Source organism: Pithys albifrons, chromosome 1 (genome assembly GCF_047495875.1).
Source record: "Pithys albifrons albifrons isolate INPA30051 chromosome 1, PitAlb_v1, whole genome shotgun sequence".
Taxonomy (NCBI): domain Eukaryota; kingdom Metazoa; phylum Chordata; class Aves; order Passeriformes; family Thamnophilidae; genus Pithys; species Pithys albifrons.
In genome coordinates this window covers 56,291,694-56,307,970 of record NC_092458.1, presented here as the reverse complement: position 1 = coordinate 56,307,970, position 16,277 = coordinate 56,291,694, and the positions used below count along the sequence as shown (strand labels likewise).

The 16,277-nt window shown below is 37.3% G+C and overlaps 1 protein-coding gene across 4 annotated transcripts in view; it reads right to left on the bottom strand.

Moving 5' to 3' along the window:
• The window catches only part of DGKH (diacylglycerol kinase eta), a 167,829-nt gene that overhangs the window by 23,673 nt on the left and 127,879 nt on the right, over positions 1-16,277 (bottom strand). For 3 of the 4 annotated variants that reach the window (XR_011697320.1, XM_071550546.1, XM_071550568.1), the window contains exons 17-26: positions 15,858-15,986; positions 12,357-12,491; positions 10,395-10,512; positions 9,397-9,507; positions 9,149-9,245; positions 6,646-6,753; positions 3,349-3,462; positions 2,924-3,058; positions 1,671-1,837; positions 300-405 (exon numbers count right to left, since the gene is read on the bottom strand). Coding sequence is in view for 3 of the 4 variants with exons in the window: in XM_071550546.1 (XP_071406647.1) it covers positions 300-405; positions 1,671-1,837; positions 2,924-3,058; positions 3,349-3,462; positions 6,646-6,753; positions 9,149-9,245; positions 9,397-9,507; positions 10,395-10,512; positions 12,357-12,491; positions 15,858-15,986 (1,220 nt within the window). In the remaining variant the exon portion in view is untranslated. The remainder of the gene's footprint in view (positions 1-299; positions 406-1,670; positions 1,838-2,923; positions 3,059-3,348; positions 3,463-6,645; positions 6,754-9,148; positions 9,246-9,396; positions 9,508-10,394; positions 10,513-12,356; positions 12,492-15,857; positions 15,987-16,277) is intronic. The other variant, XM_071550558.1, reaches the window with a different exon arrangement.

The following is a 16,277-nucleotide window of genomic DNA, read 5'->3' as shown; positions in this document are numbered from 1 at the left end:
TTATCATGCTCCTAATCCAAACTACCCATCTCTTGTTCGACTGCTCACTCCCCCTGCAACAACACCCAGAAGATCCACATTTGAAGTATCATTAATGTCCCTTTCCAATGTCCAGTGTTCACATAAGAGTATAAGGTGGGAAGGACACTGACGAATGCAGAAAATTCCATCCTCTCCCTTCCCATCCAACTTGCTATAATATGGAGACAGGAAGTGAAATACAGCAACTGTGCCACAAGCTTGTGCACCCAGATATTATAATTTGTTTATTTATATATAAATCTCTGTTCTTCCTTTACCTCAGGAAACCTTGGGTTGGCTTTATTTAATGCATGTGAACATGCATTAACAGCATGGGCAAGCTCCTGCTCCAAGAGGCCATGTATTTTTGCTGCTTCACAGATCCTACAAAAGTATTAAAAAAGGGTAATATTCCTTAGTATCGTTAAAGAATATTTTTTAAGTACAGAAGAACATTATCAGATAAGAAAACATAAAAAGACATGTTTCACAAAACATTTTTAAATAAATACAGTCCTTCATAACAAAAGTTGAAATATAAGTATCTCTTCAAGCAGTACAGCACCTCATAGAAACAATATCCAGCACACAACTTATTTATACTGCTACAAAATACTGAGACACATTTATATGTCTTAGAACACAAACATTATGCAAAAAAAAATAAAGGTACCAAAAAATGTTGAGGCTATACATTCAAGTAACTATAGAGGAAAACCAGCACATTAAAATAATTTACTTGAAATTATCTTGAAAACCATTATACCTATTTCAAAAGGCATATCCTTCAGATGTGACATGAAAACTGGTTGGAGTCATTTGAGATTATGGGAGGTCCAGCTGTAATTACAGCCTCTGGACCATATCTAAAACAGTAAAGTGTTTAAGCTGTCTTGGTTAAACTTCACTTCAGGTAAATGATACACTAAATTATTTTTCTATGTCTACTTAAGTCACCAGTACAGTATAAAAAGACCACGTAGCTCTTCAGTTCCTTTCTTATATTATCAGTGATTTTGATGCTAATTTGTTATTATGATTAATTGAATATCAGATTTATAAAATGTTCTGATTTTTTAAAAAACATATTTTCTTAAAAAAATAGGGAGAGGGTTTTTTAATTTTATTTTGAAAATGGAAGTGTCTTCTTTATTAAACTACTTGCGTCTCAGGAGGAAAGTAGTGCCTGAAAATAAGCAAGGCTGTGGGATCAGTTTTATATCCTCAGCTCATTATCATCTCAACCCATACAAATAACTGAAGTGTCCATTCTGCTGACTTCTAAAGTTGACTTCAAAGGGATTTTTTTCAATAATTATATTTTTGCTTTTGCAAAAAATGAGAAGATTCAATCTCTGTAAAGAAACTTTCCAGCTTTCCATTTCTACTGCTACTTCAGAAAGTTGGTTTTCATAAGAAAAAAAAGCAACACAAATACACGAAAATAAAATTAAGAAATACATAAGAAAAGCACACATAAAGAAGTTGAGCCTTAAAAATAAAACTAAAATTGGATTAAAATAATGATATAGTGGCAAGGAAAAATTCATCAGAAAACAGGGAAAATATACACTTTCATGTATGCATTTGCATTAATAATTCAGTCTTGATGTCCAGGTTGCAAATCCAACTTATTACTTCTATTTTACCTGGTAATAAGTTCTTCTGCAGCTTGTGAGCACAGCTGGATCTGTGCAACTTCTTCTTCTGTGGCCAACTCAACAGCTTGCTGAGGGTACAAGGGAGATCGAATGACAGGTTTACAGGAATCATATTTCTGTTTGTCTTCCCAAGACTTCAGGGTGTTTTCAAAGGCCTAATCAAAATGAATTATACACTCAGTACACAGCACTTGAAATATTCTTACTCATTAAATTTTTTTATTCTACATTTTATATAAATTTAAATTATATCATATTTTGTTTAAGATTAACTAAACAAATAAAAACCAGATTGATTCAATTTTAAATAATACAACCTCTATAAATAGTAGTTTTACATTTAATTTTTTAAAACTTAGTTTTGAGAATAAGTCACTTCTGAAAGCTCTTTATTTCCTCCCTGTTATCCTCAAAATGTGTGTTCCAAAAGAACAAAGATAGTGATAATGGTTGGACTCAATGATCTGAGAGATCTTTTCCAACCTAAATAATTCTAGGATTCTATGATTCTCTAATGCAAGCGCATTGTGTACAGATAGCAAGAATGAAATCTGAAACTAATACAGGATTCAAACATTAAGAACAGTGGGGAAAAGTAAAAAAATTAGTAAAATAGAGTCGAAATTCCAATAACTCCATCCTAAACTCAAGATCCAGTTAGTGGATCAAGAGCGGAGGGGCAGTTACACCTTTCACACATTAATCCTAGACAAATGTGAACTCTCCAATGGCTTTGTGACTCGCTTCTGCTTGTGCCTCTTCTGCCTGAGACTGGGTCATGGGGCAGAGGGAGGATTAGTAGGACAGAGAGAGAAAGGGGAGAAATTTACAGAAAGCTATTCTGGAAAACGGACATAATGGAACTTTATTAAACTGTGCTAAAATTTCTGGTATGTGATAGGTATAATACACCTGGAGAAAAAGGAACAAGTAGTAGAAGGGACGGGAAGGAGGATGGCAGGGTGGAAGGATGAAATAATAAAATGCTCACCATTTTTATCATATATTAATAAGAATACAGGAATAGCACTAATAAAACCAACAAAAGTTAATAAAGCTTTGCCATTTATACAAAGGAGTAACTATCCATCTTATTATAGAAATTATATAACTGAAAGTAATTGTATGAATTATATAAATGGTTTGAAACAGTTTTGTAAGCACTGTTTTGTTCCTTTTAGAACTGAATCAAATTATTACAGAAACCAGCGCTAGCAATGGTATCTCTTTCTGAAACATACTCTGTCTCGTGTTAGCATCTGAGCTCTGTTTTTATGTATGATCTTGATCACTCCCGGGGGCTGGATCCATGCCTCTCCATCCACTTGCACTGGAACCCCTTCATCACCAAGTATGGTGATCTTTACGGAGCGACACTGGAAAAGGATAAACAAGTTATTTTACAGAGTGATAAATACTAATGAAACTGACAGGGCACCTGAAATCTGTTCATCACTACGAGCTGAGGCTTCCCTCCAGGACTGTCCCAAGAATGAAAAACTTTTATACTTCATTCATCATTGAAGACAATTTGTTATCCATTAAAAAAACAAAACAACATCAGTGCTGTATGAATGTACAGCAAGGTGGTTATCAAGAGTACCACTACTTGCCAGCATCCCAAACTCCTGCTAACCATGTGGTGTGCTTGCAATAATAAACAGACCTGAGCTATCCTGTGATGCTGCAGTTTGATGACTCTTGAAACTGCCATCTGCATGCTGCCAAATACTGCAACAACTTCTAGGATTTTATCATCAAATGATGGAGCTCCAAATATCTGCAAAGAAATTTTGATGGTAAATCCAGTGCTTAGACTGCACAATCAAGGAAACACAGATTCATTTACAGTTTTTCAACATTTAAATGCTCTAACTTATTTACTGTAGAATAACTGCACTGTCTCTAAAGTCATAGGAGTAATATACCATAGACAATGGGCAAATATTATTGTAAAATAGCAATGCTAATAGCATTTCAAATATCTGAATGAAAAGGCATATCCTTATATAGGAAGGATGGTATGTTTCATCGTGAAGATTAAGCAATGTCTTTCAAGGCAAGATGAAAGATTAATTCAAGTCTCTGCTTCATTAATGTACTTAATACCTAAGAGATTCTTGAAGAGAAGCAATGCTGTCTTTTTCTTCTCAGAATTGCTTATCTGTTTATATTCTGAATTCTCTCGAAATCAACATCTGAGTTCACGTTTTGCTTTGTTTAACACAGCTTTGACACTGAAGAGAATCTTGTTTGTGCTGTATATAATTATCCACTGTAAATAGAAAACCACTTCTGTATGGAACAAATGTCCTCCTATCCAGCCAAGGTGCTCAATTTCCACAAGCTCACACAAAGCACAGGAAGTCTTTCCACCTGGTGTCCTGCTGGAGAATTCAGCTACAGGACAAGTCTTAGGCTGGAGTTCAGCTGAGTCTGGCAGGTGATACCATATTAAGGTCACTTATGGCTCGGCCATTTCATCTTGATATGCAATAGGGAGCAATGAAAGAGAAAAATCAGCAGGGGAAATCACTCCAGTAAGAGTTTAATGGGTAGAGAGATCATCTCTCTGAGGAGTACTTGGACTACCTCATTTGGCACCTTGGGCAGAGTAAGCTGCAACAGAGACACCTGAGACCAGAAGGGAGAAAATCCCTTAAAGAAATCCAAAGGCACAGGTCCTGTCCCCTGCAAATTTCCTGAAGGTAAAGAATAAGAGGGTGCAGATCCAGGACTCGGTAATCCAGATAGTGTCTGCAGCAATCGCTCAAGGATGGAGGGGACGGGGAACAGGATAATGGAGTCCAAACCCCGCTGCCCACCAAACCAGTGGCAGCCTTTATCCCAGTGCAGTGAGCACTGGTTTTGGCCAGGAGGCTGAAGAGGGCATATCAGGGAAAGGGCTGCACAACACAGTTGCTATAGTTTGTGCCACACCCAGGTGGCACATCCCATCAGAGCATTCCAGGATTGCACAGATGGATCAGATCTTGAGTAGGTAAGTGTCAACGCAAAAAAGTGCAAGTTTACTGGATCTACAGTGTCTTGAAGCAAAAGGTTTCTCTGTCTGATTTTTTTTGTAGTTTCCATGGAAACTTTTCCATTTTTCACATGAGCATGTGAGCATCTTGACAAGAGCAAAGATGGTGATTCTGTTGTTCCGAGGCAAAAAGTGTGGATAGTTCTTGATCCAGCAACGGACATCTACAGGGCTAGTTCTTGCATGGGCTAATAAAAAGCAGTTGTAAAATTTAATTTATGTTGTGTTTCCATTTTAGCAAAAGGACAGGAAAACCACAAGCCAATCTTCTGCTCTGTCCCTCCAACAGTAATATCTGTACTGAAAACCAACTTTTTTTTTTTTTAAAGGCAATCCAATCACTACAGATCAACATTCAGGTTGACTCCTTTTCTGTTGCAGGTCATGTTTCCAGCTAGTCTTTTGGACACCAAAAAACCCCATGTGTTAACAAGCCCTGCTCGAGCCAGTCAGGCTCACTGCTAATGTTTCAGCAATAGTCACAGCTGCCAAGGCAGCATCTTTCATTTGTCCAGATAAGCAGAACAAGTAGCACTTCAGACCACCACTACAACCACGTCTTGATGATCAGTCACTCAAGACTGTGCTAGAGCAGTGAACCATGCTCCTACCTCTGTCCAGAACAAACATGTCACTCTGCTGGCACATCTGCTCACCAGAAGGCTAATAATATCAGTAAAACTGCTCCAAGACACACACATTTGCTGTGTAACAGTAGGAAAGCTAGGACAAATCTCTCTCACTCAGGCAGTCCAGGGCTGAGCAGATGTTACAGTAGCTTTCAAGTTACAAACAGGAACATGGAGTATAAAAACTTTAGACATTCATCACCAAATATAAAAAGAACTGCCATCATCTGACATATACCAAAAATAAGAAAAGGACATTGAAACATGTCTAAATTTCTTTTTCTGCTTTTATATGTGTGTGTTTGTATATATAATATATATAATATATAATATATATAAAGCATATATACAGTTATGAAAAAATATATGTATTATATAATATATAAAAATGCAATAATAAATAAAAATATGTACCTGTGTCTTATATATATGTACAAAAAGAAAGGATAACATCTCACAAGAAACCCAAAACATTTTGGCAAAAAAATCCTGGATTGTGTACATTAAAATCAGAAGCCAAGTTGCAACTACCGTTTCAGGTGATTCAGACCTTGCACACTCTACATCAGGACATGCAGAACAAGGATATTCTGCTAATAATTACAGTTGTTGCACTGTGCATGAAGTGGACACCAGCAGTTACACTGCTATAAGTTGTAAGACATTTAGGTATCCATGTAGTGTAATGTTTCTTAGAAGATGAGAGGAAGAAGAGAAAAAAGGTATCAAAATATTTTAGAATCTCATTGAAAATAATATTTAAAAAACAATTTACTACTCCCACTAAATTATAATCACTAAATGCATCAGTCCTCATTTGCTGAATCACCATCCCTTAGAGCAAAGCTGTTTGAAGAACAGGAGGAAAAGTCAGGTATAAACTGTGAACGATTATCCTGTCCACCTTGCTTATTGTTAGAATATAGCAAACAGAGGAATCTGTGCTTTGAAAAACCTTATTTACAGGAGTCTGTAAAACAATATACAGAGAAATTATTTGTGTCTCTATCTATAAAATCAGTTTCTAAAAATACTCATAGAGCCATTAAAAAAATAAAATCATTACACTTCATTATGAACATTTTGCTGGAATGGATGGGGAAAAATCATGGGATATATTTTCAATAAAAAAATAAACAAGACATTACAGTTTAAACTGAAACAGCCTCCTCAAATAAGAGTTGTTATCCAAACTATATGCTACTACTATTAAAATCAATTGAGAAGATAGGGTTATGATATTTTATTGCTGGTTTCAGCCAGAAGGTTGCTTCTCTTTAGTGTTACTTACGTCGTCTTCTTTGGTTCCACCCCAGAAATTAGTCCCACCAGCATAGCTGGGAATGTTTAGCACAGCTATGCCCTGCAGGCTTGGAAGGGGGATGTACTGTCCATCACACTGTAGTGGATAAAAGCTCATTCAGTATATAAAAAATATGATAATCAGCCATTTTTAACACATGAAGCTTCAACAGGGGAGGACAGAGTCATTAACAGGTCTGACACAAGACTATTCCCTCCATGCAGTGAAGCCCTTCTAATAAAAACCTCTTCTCCCCACTCAGCATCAGTTTCTGCAGAGCCACAAAACATGCAGATCTACATGCTGTAGTATCTGCAGCAACAGTGTTCCATGACTCTTCAAAGAAACATTTTCACATTCCTTATTGTGAAATTCCTCATGAACTTAGACCAAGGTCTGTCTACCAAGGATTAAATCTTTTTGCAGTGAAATCTTTTTGCACTTCCTGAGTGCACACAGTAAGATTGCCATGAACATTACAAAGAGATTCATTTACCCATTCAGTAATTAGTCTTGTATCCTGTATCAGCATTCCCAAAATTGCAACAGGCTTGTTATTTCTGTAAATCCATTAAACTGGGGGTAAGGGTGTGTGTGTCAAAAATATCCAAGAATATTTCTGGCATAGTCACAAATGTGACTAATTGTCAGTGTTAGCATGTATTGGTTGACTTCCTGTAAAACTAACTTCACTCTCCTCCCAAAAGTGCAAAGACAGATCTAGGACTGAGCCCACAGTTGTTATCCTGGCCATGACTAAGAGCTGCTGATTTTGCAGGTAAGAAGTTGCCCCTATATCCTATATTCCTATATCCTATTTCCTATATTCAGTCCTTTCTTACTGCTTCATCTCCTAAAACCCATAGCAACTCCTAGTCCTACTCAACACAATGATGAGATGACATAGGTCAATCTCATCTTATTTTTGGCCAAGGGTAAATTTACAGGCATCAGTGAAATCACTCGTGACTTCCAGCAGTCCCATAGGCATGGATTTGAAGCAAATTTAGAAATAAAAGGTTGTAAGTGCTGGACCCAGGTGTCACTTTGAGGACCAAGAAGCTGCAGGTCTTTAAAGAAGGTTGAGATATTACTACACATTGCCAGTCCCACAGAAAGATTTTAAAAATAAATAAATGAAATAGAAATTCTCAGGAAATAAGGACAAAATCTGTAGAAAATTTATCAAGAGGAGAAGGAGATGCAAAATGACTTCCAGAATGTGCTTAGTTCTCTCTTTTTATGATTTAATCTCAGTAGCAAGATAGAATTTAACATTTTAATCAAGATGTGACAGTATCCAATATATGGTGTGATATTAATAGATACTGCACAGCCATTTGTATTTTAGTAGGGGTTTGCCTTCAATTCCTGAATAAGGCTAACACTTTGCAAGGCAACAGTAAATATGAAATTTCTACTTGCCAGCATAATTCCAGAAATATTAAAAAATAATTATGGAAAAGTCAGCAGTGAATGTATTATCGAATTTTATTCATATCTGATTCTAAAGATCCTTAAATTAGAATTCTATCTGCAGCATATATTACGTTCTTTCCTGTCATTATATTTGCTAACTGCTGCATAATTCCTTGATAATTACTCAATCCTTAGCTAACAGCAACCTGCTGCTACCAGACGAAATCCTTCTGAATCTCAGAGGAGTCAGAAAGACATCCAGTAACCTAAAATTATTCATTCAACTTAAAAATTTACCCTCATGTACATACTGTAACCTTCCATATGAAATACTTAGCATAAAATAAAAAGAGAAATATTATATGTGCTCTGTCAAAATCCAGCTTAGATACTCTTTTGGTAAAAATAATAGTAATGATCCTGTAGTCTTTTTCTGCATTTGGTAATCATTTATCTCTCCTTTAAGTTCTGACTGTCGTGAGGAAGACTTAGATGTGATGTTAGAGCTTAAAAGAAAAAATATTGGTGTTTAGACACTGCATTTGTTGTTGCTGTGACTACTAGAGAAAGTCTCTACTGGTGTAGCTGGGCTTCTTGTGATGCACATTCAGAATCTCCTCTCTTTTGTCAGGAATTTTATACTATTTGTATGCTCTCCCTATATGTGTAATCAAGCTTTCAAATACTTTAAAATGAACCTGAAGGATTAAGACTCCTTATCTCTTCCCTTATGTTTATTTTATGGCCACTTCTGTTGCTGCCCTTAAAATCTGGTCTTCCTTTTGAGCAGTGAATATGAAGAAATATATCCTACCAATATAGATAACTGTGGGGGTTTTAACCCAGTAATTACAAGAAACATTATACCGGGTATTTTCTGATCTTTAAGTACTGACGTTTTACTCAAAGACTGCACTTGGAGAGCCAACTTTTACATAGCACATCTTTATACAGTACCTTTGAGGGCAGCTTGGGTTGATACAAGAACTCTAAAAGGTTCCAAAAGAAGGCAAATTCTTTGCTACACATTGTGGAAGCAAAAATACTCATTCTGTCCATAAATAAAATTTACCTCAAGTTGAACCTTTTGTTCTAGGTTCTTGTAAGTTCTCTGCAGTAGCTCTTTTGTGCCAAGAACTCCATACCACATCATGTTTTTTGTCCGACTTCTGAAAGCAGGCAAAACAAGACTTACATATGGAAATATAGACATTGTGTCTTGTATTTGTAGGAAAATAAAAATTTAAGAAATTCAAATAAAGACATAAGGATAATAAGAGAATAGAAACATCTTGGCTCTGTTACTGACAATTATCTTACCTGCACTTTTCAGGGTGCTCTTCTCGCTTATTATTAAACTCTAGTGAAATTTTTGCATCTAACCCAATTCCAAAGTAGTTGTTCATGACACATTTTTCTGAATATCCCTCCCTGTTTGAGGAAAAAAGATAATTAGGTGCACATTTGCACAGAATCTGGACACACAGACATCTTAAACAAGACTGTGGTTGGTCTCAGAACAAGAGACTTCAAGAGATCTTTCCTCTGAATCTCTCTGAGGAACCCCACCAGTAGCTGAAGAGACAGGTTGGCTGATGGCTCCTTCACAACTGCAAGGTACCTCCCACAGGGCAAAGTAGAAACTGTACCACACCCCACCCAGCACTATCTCAACTACCTCAGCTGTGGGATATGATGAAAGCACTGCCCCAGGCCCAGCTCTGAGACAGCAACAGCACACCATGCTGAGCACCCAGGCTGTGTTTAGGCTTGCTGGTGCTAGTTGTTTGGCTGATGCTGCTGGCACTGCAGGGCTTTGTCTCAGGGGAGCCACAGCCCATAACGCAGATACCACCAGTAAGTCTCTGCCAATGGTACACCCTGTTCTGAGTAACAGAGGCAGTTCAGGGCACAAAATTTCCACCTCACTGCTCCAGTACTTAGGGGATCACTCTTCTTTCTCCACTATGAAGTGCTCAGACCCGGTTCAGCATCTTGCTGGCAGCTGAGCTTGCATTCAGAGTGGCAGTTTAGGCAGAAAAACCCAGTTCTGAAAGACTACTGTCCTCCTCCTCCCAGTGAGCAAGGGGTAAGTGAGCAAACGCCTCCTATTATTTCTGCTGCTGCAACCCAATTTTGCACTACTCATAACTCAAATGGCACAATCCAACTTGTTTTCAGACACTGAGGTCTATTGGCAAATGACAGCAAACAAGAACTTCATAATGAAAAAAAAAGACTGCAAAAATGTTTTTAAAAAAGCCCTTAAGTAAAGCAAGTAAAGCAAACCAGTACATGTGGAAAATAATATTTCTTACAGGGAATCCGGATCCGGGTCAATAAACGGTGTAGCACCAAATGGATCGATGTTTGCTAGCAACATCTTGCTAATAATTGAACTTCCTGCAATGGAAGCAGCTAGACCAGCCCTCAAACCTGATTAAAAAAACCAAAAAAAAAACAAAAACAAGAACAAAACAGAAAGAAAATAATAAAAAAAATTTGTATTTGATAAACAGACAAAACACATAATATAAAGCACATATTGAGACAAAAAAATTTATTAAATCTGTACAGGGAGTGATTGTGATTCTATCTCAATTTTTATCTATATTGGTTATTTTTTTCAGGTCTATGGCTCCCTTAAGCAGAAAGCCAGCTATGCTGCAGTGAGGTGGTTGACTCTTCATATACCACCCCTGAAAAAGAAAAACAAAGAAAATTCAGGATTTCAGGACAACACTCACTGGCTGGTATAGTAACCAAATGGGTGATCTAACATCCAAAAACACTACTAGAGCTTTTTATTTAGTTTAGTCTTCATCTCCTATGTCTATGATTTTTCTTTGGTCCTATCCTTTGGAAATATTTCTAAGGAATAGCCTTACCATTTTTGCAACTGGTAGAGTCATAGTTTAACTTAATTAGTGGAATTAATATGACCAAGTATGACAAATGTACTTTGACTAATATAAATGCCATTTTACAAAATACCATCTAATACACATAAACAACGAAAAGTACTTTCTAAAAGCTTTCACTTAAATTTGTCTAAAAAAAAATGTAAGCTGAGTTCCATTATGTTTTAACTATGCCAATGAAGTTAATTAATCCAGTGTTTTACTGGTGCTCCCTAGTGCTAATTGAATTTGGAGAAGAACAGATTTTTTCATTTGTTAATTGCATTTGGGAAAGAACAGGTTTTTTTTCATCTGTTTTAACTACACAGCAGCTTTGTGTAGCTTCAGTTATCCAATTCCAGAGAGGTATCAGCAAAGAGCTCTTACTCACAGGGTTGAACATGGCTTTGACCCTCAACCTCTTCATCCTAATCAATAGCATCCACTGATTAGGATAAATAATAGAAGGATTTGGGGGTACTGGTGGACAAAAAATTGGATGTGACCTGGCAATGAGCACTTGCAGCCCAGAAAGCCAGCTGTGTCCTGGGCTGCATCAAAAGAAGTGTGGCCAGCATATCAAGGGAGGAACTTCTGCCTCTACTCCATTCTCGTGATACCCCACCTGGAGTGATGTGTTCAGCTCTGGGAACCCCAACACAAGAAGAACAGGAACCTGCTGGAGTGAGTCTAGAGTAGGGCCACAAAGATAATCAGAGGGCTGGAGCACCTCTCCTGTGAAGATGGGATGAGAGAGCTGGGGTTGTTCAGCTCAGTTCAGCTCAGGAGAAGAGAAGGCTCCAGGGAGATTTTATTGTGCCATTCCAAAATATGGAGGAGATTTATAAGAAAGGCTGAGAGACTTCACCAGGGCCCATAGTGACAGGACAAAGGGCAATGGTTTTAAACTGAAAGGGGATAGGTTTAGATTTTCATGATGAGGGTGATGAGACACGTGAACAGGCTGCCCAGACAACCTTCGAATGTGCCATCACTGGAAGTGTCCAAGATCAGGTTGAACGGGGTTTTGAGCAACGTGATCTAGTGAAAGATGTCACTGCCCATGACGGAGGGCTGGGCTAGATGATCTTTAGAGATCCCTTCCAATCCAAACCACTCTGTGATTCTAAGATGACGAATTTTCCTTTTGACCTTTCGGAATCAAATGCAACACTTCTGCTACTTCTGGTGTTATGCCTAATGATCAGAAAGCTTCTACATTATTATGCATTTCTTCCTACATGACACAACACAAAGAAGTTTATCATGGTTCAAACAAATTCAGGGCATGAAGGAGAAGTTGTTATTTGAGAGCAAGCAGTGGACTGGAAGGCAATATTAAAGCTGGCTCAGGAGTAGCAGATTTCAAATCATACTTACCTGGGCAGATAATCCTTGTGTTAAGTACTGGAAGGTTTTCCTTGCTTGCAGCCAAAGCTGGAGCAGAGAAAGAACCTGTCTGAGAATGGATACCTCGGCTTGTACGTCTGTCGGGAGATCTTGGTGCAGTTTTAGCTGTGCAGAAGAAGCAAAAGTAAGACCACTAATTAGACCTATTATGACATTACCAATTACATCATTTTTACAGCCCTGAAAATGTTTCAAAAGCATTAATTTAGTCTGTTACCATTCCATGATAAATGCCCTTCCCCATCACACATGAGTTTTTCTCCTAAATACAGCAAAGATAACTCAGAAACACATCAAGTGACAAACACAAGTTAAAATGAACGTGTGCCTGGCACTCAACATGAGGAGTTCCCAATTATATTTCAAGCTACCAGCTAGTAAAAGTATTACTTATATTAAATTTGTGTTCATAAAAATGTATTATATCCACCTGAAAATGCAATAGTATTTAATTCTGCAGTAAGCTTCTGATAAACACATTACTGAAATAATAAAACTTAAACAAATTCAATCTAAGTTGACTTATAAATATAGATATATCACATATTATTATTTACAACAATTTTAATATAGATAGCTATTCTAACACATAGGCCATGTAAATATCTCATCAACAGCCATGGTATTTTCTTCAGGCAGCTAAAATGAGTCCCCTGCCTGCATTAGGTTTCTGAAAACTTCAGACAAAACTCTGACATCTTTATTTGCAGCCAAACCGAAAACTGCAGGGGAAGAAAAAAAGCCATGTTCATACTTGTCATCTGCAGTTAGAGATTGTGGGGGACATAAGTTTTCCATCACCTTTTTTCACAAAAAACAAACCAGCAACTCCCAAAATAACTAATTTATTTGTTAAAATTCTCCAGAAGATGGACGAATAAAACCTTTGACAGACATCAAGGTTTGGTAGCCACTGTAACTGTTCTTGAGAAAGGCTCAGGAAAAAGAAAGGGATAAAAATCAAGTGGAAAGAGAAGATATTCACAAGAGTAACTGATAGCTCATTGAGGCCAGTTATCCCCTGGGCTGCCTCTGGAGGTGATGAAGAATAAACTTTGCAGAGGACTGACCTCAGTTGCTGTAACTTGCTTTCCTGTCAGACCTTGTTTCTGCAGCCTGAGAGAGTATGCCAGTGCCTGCTTTAGCTTGGGGAAGTTAATCTTTGTGAAATTGAGCCCTATCAGACATAGCCAGAAATTGGTGCCCCAAGGAAGAAAGTTTGGGTATAACCAAATGCTTTGTTATAGCATTTCCACGTGCATGTAGAAAGCTTTCACATAACAGATGGTCATAGACAGACACTTGGCTACCTTGTCTCCAAATTATCTCAAACTATTTCAGCTTAGGACAACTTCAACCTTGACCATCTAAAGAAGCTCAGAACAAAGAAACATGAAATTATTTCAAGGTGATGGTTTTTATTCCTCTCAAAACATGAAAACTAATTCAGCCAAATTAGAACTAGTAGGACTAGCACCAAGACAACAGCAGGAAAGCAGCACTAGGAATGTGGTAGGAAGGATAGAATACATTCTTTTTTGTGGCAGGAGTGGGACAGATCAGCTCATGTCAATCATAACTCAGTCTGAGAGTAACATGGGTGTACTGTATGAAGACACTAATGGAAAAAAATGCTGAGTGTGAAAATCTAGAGACAGAAGTAATAACTAGAACATTGTGTTCAAATCAATTCAGGCAAGAATTTGTGCATTCTTTTATTTTTTTTTAGGTGATGATAATCTAAGATAGAACAGCCAATGGTATGCCAAATTCTTCACTTCCTTGTATCCCAGGAATAAGATTATACACCTTTCTGGATAAGCTGCTTAAGTTAAACAGAAATTATTAAACACAGGACAGAGAAAAGTGGGTGAATTTTTCTGGATTGTTTTATTTGAAAAGTCTGACCAAATGGACTAACAGCTCCTCCTGTCTTTAATAGCTGTAAATAACAGCCACAGTAGTTATCACAAAATGCTCTAGTATTGCATGACATCAATACAACACAATGATTTGTGTCTGTGCATGGCACAACGTGGTAATAATGTCAAAAAATGAAAAGGAATAAAAATGGCAAGGGATAGCTAATGAGAGTTATTAAATATTTAGATGAAGGTATTAACATATAGAAAAACATTATCTTCATCAAATGACCAGGAAGATCCTCAGAGAGTAAAATATAACACTCAGAACAAAATTAACATTCACTTGTCATACTGAAAAATTCACAATGCTATTCACACAGTCTGTTCTGTCTGTACTTGTGAGCAAGGCAGTTATATTAAATAGGAAAAATCAACAGAGCAGCTGGTCTTTATTTGAGAGATGAGACTCATGGGAATAACTGCAATAAAGATAAACTTTTGCTGTGAATGCTCTGATACAAACAATGGAGCTTTAATGAGTAAAACTGATGTTTTGGTGCAGATAATTGAATTCATGTTTCATGCATTGTCCCTAAACATCTATTGTCCACTGACAGCATTAATTTGCACTCCATTTCACACATATCAGATATACGAAGCCTATTACAGATTCCCATTAAATACTGAAATTATATCAGCAACAAGGAGTTTAATATATTTCTACACAAAAGTAGACTTTTCTTTTATTGTATAGCATGGTAGTAGGATTGGGTCATCTGTATGGCCAGCATCCTGTATGAGCTACTATTGAAAAGGGCCAACAGATATGCAGTACTTCCTCTAACCAAGGGAAAAGGAAAGGGACCAGTCACTGGAGAAAGCCTGGCATTCATTTCTGGAGAAAATGTGAGCTCCTGGATCAACAGAAGCCTAATGTCCTATTTCTAAGGTAGAAACTACCAACACAGGCACTAGACTGAGAGCAGAGCCTCGTAAGGACAGTAACTTTTGAGGATGTTAGTGTGGGTTAGGGTAACAAAAAGAGATGCAAATCCCAAAGAAGTTTTCTCATTTTGCCACGAGAAGTTGCTCACCAAGTATCTAGGGGATGGGCTTTGCTGTCCACCAGCTACCACTGTTTCTCCATGACTCACAGATCATCTTGTGACCTCACCTGCAGTGCATCACTGTCCACTTTGATAATATGGCGAGGACTGAAATTTCCACCTATGCTGAGGAGCACCTTTCCTAAAAACACTATATAGCTTGAGACTCATGATGTCTGTGACTGAGACATGCTATTGCCACCATTACCTAGGCTCTAGTTTCTGCTCAGGTTCATGTGCAAAGGTGAGTGTAACACGAGCTTAAATTTGGCACTTCCCTCCCCAGCGAACACTTTCTCAGCTTTGTGAATACATTCCAAAAGACTGCTCATCTAATCTCCCTCATTTTTCCCTTCACTTTTATGTATCCAAATCTATTAAAATTTGTGAATAGTTTCCAGTGAAACAGGTTGCTACTATTTTTAATTATGCAGCCACTTATGCTCCAAATGCAACTGTAAGGAGATTGCATATTTGTATTTCATTCCTAATTTGCTCACTTGATGGAGACTCAAGTTCCTTTGTATCTTCTTCTTTTTCCTCTTCTTTGGAGTCATCCAATTCTTTGCTGTATTCCACTGGAGACTGGTTCACTTGTTCTTCACTATGAGCATTCTGCTCATCCACAACTGCTTATTAAAAGAAAAAACAAAGTTTCAAGACTTTTAAAGAAGAACTGCATACATGAAAAACAGCCTATTTTTTTTTGTAGCTTTAAGTTTAAAATTATTAACAAAACAGTTCAATGGCCAATTCAGTGAAAGAGTCAATCAGTTCTTTGCAGTTGATAAAGATTTGCTATCAGAATTTTTGTGGATAATAGTTAAAAAAAACCAACCAACTTTTATATGTGCAGACACATGTATACATAAGTACTCACACCTGCACACAGTCATTAACATTTGAACAAGCTGCCTTTT